A 9,124-nucleotide genomic window follows, 5' to 3' on the forward strand; every position below is an offset into this window, starting at 1 on the left:
TAAGAAAAGTCTTGACCTGAACTAAATTAAGACGCCGCCTTAAAGCAAAACAATTCTACAAAAGATGAATGCGATAGTTATTAGTTTAGTTACATAGATCATATTTGCCTAAAATTATTATTCTTTTAAACAAAACCGACAAACATTCAAGCAAATAAGAATTCAAGATGGGGCAAACACTTCTTAACACTGCTGTAGATTATAATCAGTGTGATAAATAAGGGTTCATTATCAATTTAGATGCTTTTTAAGCACTGAGGGAATTGTCTTGAAAATACTAAAAGAATCTGATGGAGATTTTTCATTAAAATACACGTTTTGATACCCAAAGGGTTCATGTCAGTTGGGTAATGCAGCTCCCTGATTGCATTGATTATTTCTCCAACCACCTATCAATCCTTCCTAGTTTACCAAAGTCTTATTAAAACACTCACAAATGTTGGAGCGTCAATTGTAACAGAAAATTAAGCACGATCAGTGTTCAGACTATAAAGCAGATTTATGAGCAAATTCAAGGGTTACAAGTGTGCCTTATAGTTCAAATAAAAGGTGGGGGTCATTTAAATAGCTCTGTTTTAATTTTAGTTTGTTAGATTGATGATGTTCGGGCAGAAATGGTAAAATAATCTTTTTTTCCTGCTAACATTACACTACCTACTAATAATTTGCTGCATTGAGGCAACTCTAGGGTACCTTTTATTTTGAAAGGAAGTGATTTTTTGAAAGAAAATGAGGCTCCAACCGGGTTGTTGTCAGTGATAAATCAACCTGAATGACTCTTTAGGTGCAGATTATTGCAAACGCCTGACCTAAAATGTGCATATTAGTCACAGAATAGTTTTGCAACCTGGCTACAATAATTAAATTTGTGGAGTGTTTGAAGACCTGAAAGTGGACGCGTGGAGGGGGCTTCAGAGGGAGGTTGGACCCAATCATCCTAATGATGCTGCGATACTGTCCACACAGCTGACTGGTCCACACGGGATCCAACTAAAAGGACGGGAAAACAGTCAAAAATCAGGCAACTCTAAAGAAAAATACGAATAATCTGTTATATACAGCTATAAAATAAGTAAATGTGTTCACTCACCATGTCTGGGGGTACTCCAAAATACTCCAAGACTGTGCGCAGCACATAAACAAAATCCTCCAATAGAGACATTGCAAGGACTTTCCTCTGCAGCAGCTGATGACTGCAAGGATCCTCTTTCTGCTGACTGAACTAGAGAGAGGCCAAAACACAGAGGACACCACTGCCTCACATAGTTAGGGCCTGCAGAGACACAAAAGACGCAGAACTGAACATGCATCACACCAGGTTAGAAACCTTAGTTTTATATTTAAAAAAAAAAAAAAAAAAAAATGAGAGGGAGGGTCACATTCTGAAAACAGCAGTGACATCTGATTATTGCAAAATCCAATTACATTTTTATACTTTAGTTGGTAGAATTGAAAACATGAAACATCCAAACAAAGCTGTAGTACCACTAGGGCAAAATGTTCCAAAGATGGAGACAAATATTTAAAAATGTAATTCCATTTTATAGAAAATGTATAAATGGAGTGATGGTGGAGTCAACTTGCCAACATTTCTATGAGAGCAATAACACAATTTCACAGCACGTTGTGTCAACGCTACAGCTACCGCAGTGCAAACTACTGCAGTGAGCAAAAGTAACAACATTCACATCGACTGCGCACACCTGAACCAGCATAAATAAAATACAAGTAGATGGAAGCTTACCGTTTTGCTGTTTTCGTGTGAAATCACAAATATATACTTGGTGTTTCCAGTCCCAAATGGTTAAAAACGAGAACTTGCAGTACTTCTCTTTACTCACGCGTCCAGGATGTAAAGCTGAGAAGTCAAATAAAGCCGCAGCAGTAAGGTCTCTCCTGATTGGCTTTGGTTGTGGAGGAGAAATGAGAAGCCAATAGCAAGGGGCGATGTACAACTGTCTTGACCAATCACGTAACGGGAAAGAAAGGGCACCAAATTTGTATCTGTTTGCGTCACAAACTGCTTCGCTTCCTTGGTAAGACACTTTCAAAACATAACTTTGATTTTTAAACATGATTTCATCACAGTGGAGGTTTAGAATTTACAAAATAGTTACATTTTTGTGACGCAAATTGTAACAGAAATAAGGAAAATAATAAAACCACGTAGCTACTGAAGCTAGCTAACAAACTCCTCGTGCTAGTTAGTTATGTTAGCGTTTAGCACGTTCTGATCCATTATATCTGTATCGTAATATTTTAGGTAATCTTCGCAAACGTGCACTAGGATGATGGATGCACTGTCGGTGGTGTGTCAGCTGCGGGATCTGGCATCGGAACCACAGAACCGAGAAGCGATAGTCCAGGATCAGGGCTGCCTGCCCGGGCTGGTTCTGTTCCTCGACCACCAGGATCCAGAAGTGCTGTTTGCAACTTTGCAGGTAGTAGGGAAGCAGTTTCCTGGAGTTTAATATGAAATGACTAATAATGATTTTTTTTAAATAAAAGATTCATCTTTTTTAACAGTTCTGGACTAGAAAATGATCCGAATCTGTGTTTTAATCTTATATTTTGTGTCTGTGGTTTAAAAATAATCTTTTTTTTTCTTTAAGACCCTGCGGTACTTGGCAGAATTGACTCCAAACATAACCACAATGAAGAACGAACTGGGTATGATGGTGAGCTTGGAAAATCTTATTGAAAGGTGAGATAAACTAAACTTGTAAACAAAGATTGATCCAAAAATCCACTATAACTTTTTTTTTTTTGTCTCCATGTAGAGACGGTCTGTCCGTTGACATCACAAACTTGGCTAAAGAGGTTTATAACATTCTGAGAGAACCTGCTAATCCTGCACCCCGCACACCAGAGAGGCAGAGGAGAAAAAAGCCACAGTTTTTTATCAACTCCTCCAATAAAAAAGCCAAGTCCGTCACGCTGCACATCCAAGGCTTGGACAGCACAGTCAGTAAAACTTGAGGCTTTTAAAGATTCATTTCCTTTGTGAAGCATTTCTAACAGAACGCTCCTCCACCCCTCCTAGCACCAGCGAAGCTTGTGTGAAGATGCTCTCCTCAAGGTTAAAGGAGTTATCAGCTTTACTTTCCAAATGGCTTCCAAGAGATGCACAGTTCGCATTCGTTCGGACCTTCCCACTGAGGTAACAAACGTCAAATAGAAAGAATTCTATCGAATCTTTTCAAAATCAAACCACTTTTCTTTAACTCGTTCCCGTTGTAGAACCTGGCAACAGCAATCGCTGCCACAAAGGTGCTCTCAGCCCAACAAGTGGTGAAGAATGAGACAGGAGAAGAGGTGAACTAAATTAAGATCATCTGCTAAAGAACGAATTTAAAGTGTTAAATGCTGTTTCATGATTTCTTCAGGTTTACATCCCTCTGAATCCTGGCGGGGCAGAGGTACCACAGAATTCAGCCCTCCCCGATTATCTCCCAGAAGAAGAAGAGAGTCCAGAGAGAGAAGTGGACAGAGCAATTTCCAGAACAGCAGCCAAGGAAGATTCCAGCGGCAGCTGGCTGAACGCTGCTGCAAGTTTCCTTTCAAAGTCTTTCTACTGGTGAAGCTGCGGATTCGTTTTTAGCTGCTCCTCGTTGCTGGAAGAAACATGACGTGTAGTCATGTCGACACTTCATTGAAGTCCCACTCCAATCATCTTTTGATCCATTTTAAGTGTTCTCTGTGGTCTTTTAAATAGGCTGTTTTTAGCTTAAAAAAAAAAAAAATTCTAGGATATAGTTTTTGCAAAGCGGCAGGAGTTAGAAATTTGCATTTTTTATCTACTGATTCAAAACAATTTAAAGAATTTACTCTGAAGCCCAATTTTAAGGTTAATTTTCACTACAAATTTCTGTCATGATGAAATGCAACAGGAACTTGTTAAAAACAAAAACAGGATTTTCATTGGAGTGGGTCTTGAACATGTACAGCTGGAATCCAGAGGATCACTCAAACTATGAACTACTGTCTTTTTTTGTTTTTCCTCTTTTGTTTATGTAAATTCAATACTTTTTTGCTGTTTGTGTTCTAATAAATGAACTGCTTCCACTGTCAATTGCACTGAAAATTCATGCAAAATATTCCAAGACAATATCAACAATTGCTCAATTTGAAAAGTTTTATTTTGCTAAATAATATTTTTGCAACGATGGTACAAATTCAGTGATGCGATGGTTCAAAAACTTGTCCCAGCTTTTGTCATATGAAAGGTTTGATTTTAAACTTTTAAGACAATTAAATAACTTTTGCAGAAATGAGTGAAGTGAAGTAGCATGCTGTGCAGAACCATCAAGTTTCCCCTCTTTAAGAGGTGGTTACAGAAAACGGAAGTCTGACCCTGAAATGTAAAACACGGAATAAGACGTTATTGCTTTTACATGATATGATTCTGGAGAAATGCATGTCTTTACTTTAGTGCTGAGAGAAAGTTGCTCCTTCAAAGCAGTAAGGCAAATCCAACGTTAGCAGCATTTCTTATTCAAAAGATCCAATTAGATCACATCACTTGCAGTACTAATAATGTAATCCTTTTGCACCAGCTACAGTACAAGCAAAGAGTCCCAGTGAGAGGATGCAGCACTGATGGAACACGAGTAAATTAATGAAAGAAGCTTAAAGCCAAAGAATGCTTTTCTCTAAATCTGAACAGAAAGAAAGGAATCATGTTATCTGTACATAAATTAAATAAAACCTAAACAAAAATCTGAAGTTTACACCCTAATTCTGAGAGATCAGTGTTTTAGAATCCAACTAAAGTTCATAAATGCACCAGTGACACCCCCAAAAGACATCTATGTTTAAACACTGTAGACAACATTAACAATGTGACACTTTCAAGTAGTCTCATTATTATATCTGAGCCTCAATCCCATCTGTTCTGCAACTCTATGAGGGGTGTGTTGATGCTTGAAAATGAAACGCTGAAGAGAACAAATCTGGATTCCATGTAAAGGTTAAAGCTCTAAAGTTAGGTTGCAGATTTGAAAAGTAAGCAAAGAGCAACAGAATACTTCAAGTATCAGAGCTAAAGACATTTTAGACAATCTGTTTACATTGTTATCAGGCGTTTGTCCTCTCAGAAAAGAAAGGAGTTCAGTGTTCTCCTGCAGGTTTGGAGCTGCGTGACCAAACATGACCCAAAGCCGCGGTGGTCAGAACAGACGAGCGGCTCCTCCCGGAGGATTTGCTGAGGAGAAAATGACTTCTCTCTCAGGAGTGTTTTTCAAGGAGATCTTTGGAGACGCCGTCTTTGGGAAGTGAATGTGGTGCTCGCTCGTGTCAGGGAGCGACGAGGTCTGAATCTGGTGCTGCGAGTCCTTCCTTTCATTCAACACCTCCCAGATTTTCATGACCTCTTCTCTCGTCTCTGGGTGTGGAAGCGTCGAGTTCCCACAATGCATCAGGCAACATCTAAAAGTCAAAGACAAAGAATGAATTTGTATATTTTCTTTAAATTAAACATAATATTTTAGGCTTTGAATTCAATACTTGACGTCAGATGTTTGTAGAAAACTGTAGATTTATTGCATGGACGCATCTAATTTCACATACTTTATTAAATCCAGTGTGTACGAGCTTTAGACAGTGAAAAAATGTATATTTTTTCCTTTTATGTACTTCCATAAATTGTTAAACCCAGAAATGACCAAAGGTGATAATCATTTTGCCACAATTAAAAAAAAAATACTGATTTCTAATATTTATAGGTTCATATATTCGAAAAATATGTTTAATTACTCTTTTTTCATAAATATAAATACATCTTTTGTCAAACATTTTTACTAATAAAGTTAAACTTATATTTTTGAGGCACTAACATCATGGTTAGTTATATTTAGGGTTTCTAAAGTTTTAAAATGCTTATAAATGGAGAATATTTAGGCCAGGATTTAGTCAGATTCTATTTGAAGTAGAAAAAAGTAGTTCAGGAACAGACTATTTGCTGCAATGCAGATTTTTTTTTTAATGTTTAGATTTAATAAAAGCTTCTGTGTTTCTAAAGATACATGATCAGACTGTCAAATTGAATACATTTACAGCATAAAGTAAGGAGGGAAAAAACACGGGTGTTCAGTGACCTGGTCCCTGCTGGGCTGAAATGTCCTCTACTCCACTCAGGGGCTTCAGGAGGCCGTTCTCAGTGAAGGCTACGACAGGAACTCTCTCCTCGGACTGCTGCTGCTCCTCCTGTCCTTCAGGAGGAGACAGCCTGGAATGCGAAGGCAGTTCAATCACCTCCTCAAACCCCCCGTTCTCCCTGTAAAAAATAAAAGATGGAGATGAGTCTCTAAACATCCCATCCTCGAGCAGAACCTCAGACGGACCGGACCTCTGGTCGGGATGACTCAGTGCTGCAGTGCTCTGGTTTGGGTTGAGGCTGTTGGCGTCACTTTTCTGCGTCTGGGATACGGTCACTGCGCAGATAATGTCAGAATAAACAATCACTTACAGTATCATGGGAATACAATTTATTTTTTTTGAATTACATTTAGTTACCTGCACTCTCTCCATTTCTGACTTTCTAGAAAAGAAAAAAAATGTTTGAAAAAGGTCCATCAGCTGAGTATCTGTTAGATGTATTTCTCATTCGGTTTTACCTTTTCTGTTGTGTCAGAGCGCCTCGTTCTCTTCATGATCTCCTCAAGACGCTAGCAGTAAAACGGAATAAAATATCAGATAAAAGGTAAAGCTAAATTTACTTTAATAATGGTGATACCTTCTTTCTCTCCAGGCGTTCAGCCTCTTCTTTCTGGAAGTGCTTCTCCCTCTCCTGCCTCAGACGCTCAGCTTCCTCCCTCTGTCGAGACTCCTCCTCCTCTTTCTGGTAATCAGGAGTTGAGTCTTGAGCTTCCAACTAACGCCACCAAAAGTACAAACTTTCTTACCTGTTTCTGGAGTCTCAGAGTTTCCTCTCTTTCATTCTGCAGCCTCTCTTCCTCTGCCTTTCTCTCCTCCTCCTCCTTCCTCCTCCTCTCCTCTGCCTGCCGCTGTGCCTCCTCATCTCTGCGGGCTTTTTCCTCAGCCTTCCGGCGAGCCATCTCCTCCTTGGCTAACCTGAAGAAGAACACCATCAGTCAAAGAAAACACATCCATGTTTTAGAGTCACACCTGATCCAGATGCTTCACCTGGCCTGCTCCTCTTGTTGCCTTCGCTCCTCCTCCTCTTTTTCTCTTTGCTCACGCGCCAGCCTCCGGTTCTCTGCGAGGATGCGACTCGCCTCCTCTGGGTCTGTGGTTCCTGCTGAGGGTTTGGAAGATGGAGGAGAGCCTGAGCTCTCTAAGGGCATCACAAAACGCATTTTAGTCAACAGAAGTAGAATAAAATCCAAATGAGTGAAGTCCTTTAACTAACCGCCGGCTCCTGTGGGCGTGGTTTGCATCTGCTCACTGGAAGTCTTGTTTTGACCCAGCGGTTGAGGCCGAGGCTGAGGAGGGCTGAGGAACTGTTCCTCCTCTTCATGTTGGGTTTTGGTCGGGGTTGTGGGTTGAGAACTGTCCGGTGTAATCCTGATTGGACGAAGGTTTCCAGGGTCCTCTGCCCTCGGAGACTTCAAAAGTTTGGGCGTTGGGGGGCGTCCTGGACTCTTCTGAGGAGGTCTTTGAGAAGACATTGAGAGTAGAGAAAAATAATCATAACATGAAATTATTTCTTATTTTTTGATATTCTGGGGGAAAAAATGCACTTGACATTTAATGAATGTAAATGTTATCTTACCTGCCAGCAGAGGGCGCCGTTTTGCTGTTTTTTTTGCTTGTGGAAGTTGTGAGGTTTCTGGGAGGTAACGTCAGAACAGGAACCAGAGGAAGTGACAGGTTGCTCCATGATTTTCTAACATGGTCTCGATCCCTTTGCTGGTCACACAAAAAGTTCAAATGCACTTTTACAAAAAATTAAACAAAGTAGAGCCATTGTTGTCGGCCTTTTCCTAGTGACCCTGGATGACCTCTCAACCCATGAAACAAACACGAGTGAGAATTTAGGCTCAAAAATCTACTGCCCAGCTCCCAGAAAACCTGTAAATATAATTATGAGGAAGACTTGACAGAAAAGAAATTCTACAATGACGCAGGATTATTTGTGACTGCGCAGACAGAGTGTCTGTAGGTCAGGATGTAAAGAAGAAGCCTTTCCTCTAAAACCTTAATGGCATAAGCTGCGACGGCAGCAGGCAGATGGACACTTCTGTCTGTGACGGCAGATCCACTTCTGACTGATCTTAAAAAAGGGTCAAACAGGATTTTAAACAACTGTGACGATATCAATCCTAAATAAATTGGAAAAACACAAATGTAAACAGAAGGTATCTTGGTAAGTAAATACTCATCAATAATATTTTAAAAACAAATCAGAATTTTGATTGAAATTTTCTACCTGTAAGAAAAATTTCAATGTATTTATCAAAAATGGATTTCTCGTGGCAGGAGCCGCTTCTCCGTTTAGAAAACTACACTTAAAATATGACGGTTTATGTATATATTTTTATACAACATTTTACATTTCTTTTAATTTTGACAGCAGCAGATACAAGTTCCTTTCAAAATAAAACACATCCTCTGTCAAATAAGATCCAGCTGGAGATTTACTTGAATTAAAAAAATGAAAATTTTGCCAAGTCATGTTAATTTTTTATCATTACAACTTTGGCGCACTGTCATCCTTTTACTAGTGAATATAAACATGACAAATTGGTGTACAATCGTGCAATTATATCATTTACCTTGATGCCTAGATTTATTTCCAGCTATAATATATGCAGTCATATACAAATGACAAACTTAATAAATGTAATTAACCCAAACTACAAACTTATTATTTATTTAAGTTTTTTTTTTTTTGTCAAAGCCAAAAAGCCACAATAGTGAAACGTGAATCCAAAGCCTCTAATTTTGCCAATAGTGTTTATGCGATAAAACCCCCGTACCTGTCCAGTTCCGGTGGTCCTCCTGCGCGGGGCAGCGGAGGGCAGGGAGGCCATCTCTCTGCCGAAGCTCCTCTCCTGGCTGCGGCAGTGAGGCAGAGGCTGGCTCTGCAGGGCCTTGAAGGACATGGAGCTCGAAGGGTGGCAGGAAACTGAGCGAGGACACACAGGCATGGCTACGGTGATGT

At 39.7% G+C, this 9,124-nt stretch overlaps 3 protein-coding genes across 10 annotated transcripts in view; 1 reads left to right on the plus strand and 2 right to left on the minus strand.

The window, feature by feature from the left end:
* mtfr2 (mitochondrial fission regulator 2) overlaps positions 1-1,881 on the minus strand; it is a 4,100-nt gene extending 2,219 nt beyond the window's left edge. The window contains exons 1-3 of the mRNA XM_024290477.2: positions 1,745-1,881; positions 1,091-1,273; positions 886-990 (exon numbers count right to left, since the gene is read on the minus strand). Of these exons, the coding sequence (XP_024146245.1) occupies positions 886-990; positions 1,091-1,162 (177 nt within the window). The 5' untranslated portion in view covers positions 1,163-1,273; positions 1,745-1,881. The remainder of the gene's footprint in view (positions 1-885; positions 991-1,090; positions 1,274-1,744) is intronic.
* Positions 1,882-1,929: 48 nt separating this feature from the next.
* On the plus strand, positions 1,930-3,743 carry armc1l (armadillo repeat containing 1, like). Of its 2 annotated transcripts, XM_024290478.2 has the most exons (7): positions 1,930-2,036; positions 2,264-2,441; positions 2,613-2,704; positions 2,781-2,964; positions 3,044-3,160; positions 3,241-3,315; positions 3,387-3,743. In XM_024290478.2, the coding sequence occupies exons 2-7, from the start codon at positions 2,289-2,291 to the stop codon at positions 3,579-3,581; spliced, it is 816 nt and encodes a 271-aa protein (XP_024146246.1). In that variant the 5' UTR covers positions 1,930-2,036; positions 2,264-2,288; the 3' UTR covers positions 3,582-3,743. The 2 variants fall into 2 exon arrangements, with proteins under 2 accessions (XP_024146246.1, XP_036066548.1); XM_036210655.1 differs by lacking the exon at positions 1,930-2,036 and having other exon boundaries at positions 2,062-2,441.
* Positions 3,744-4,403: 660 nt separating this feature from the next.
* si:ch73-217b7.1 (ensconsin) overlaps positions 4,404-9,124 on the minus strand; it is a 24,432-nt gene continuing 19,711 nt past the window's right edge. For 4 of the 7 annotated variants that reach the window (XM_024290476.2, XM_036210654.1, XM_024290474.2 and 1 more), the window contains 11 exons: positions 8,940-9,112; positions 7,733-7,869; positions 7,370-7,614; positions 7,144-7,294; positions 6,903-7,071; positions 6,734-6,838; positions 6,615-6,665; positions 6,514-6,538; positions 6,347-6,431; positions 6,096-6,274; positions 4,404-5,427 (listed from right to left, as the gene is read on the minus strand). In XM_024290476.2, coding sequence (XP_024146244.1) covers positions 5,417-5,427; positions 6,096-6,274; positions 6,347-6,431; positions 6,514-6,538; positions 6,615-6,665; positions 6,734-6,838; positions 6,903-7,071; positions 7,144-7,294; positions 7,370-7,614; positions 7,733-7,869; positions 8,940-9,112 — 1,331 coding nt within the window. In that variant the 3' untranslated portion in view covers positions 4,404-5,416. The remainder of the gene's footprint in view (positions 5,428-6,095; positions 6,275-6,346; positions 6,432-6,513; positions 6,539-6,614; positions 6,666-6,733; positions 6,839-6,902; positions 7,072-7,143; positions 7,295-7,369; positions 7,615-7,732; positions 7,870-8,939; positions 9,113-9,124) is intronic. The other 3 variants (XM_036210653.1, XM_036210651.1, XM_036210652.1) reach the window with 2 other exon arrangements.

The sequence above is a fragment of the Oryzias melastigma genome, linkage group LG24 (assembly GCF_002922805.2).
Source record: "Oryzias melastigma strain HK-1 linkage group LG24, ASM292280v2, whole genome shotgun sequence".
Classification (NCBI taxonomy): Eukaryota; Metazoa; Chordata; class Actinopteri; order Beloniformes; family Adrianichthyidae; genus Oryzias; species Oryzias melastigma.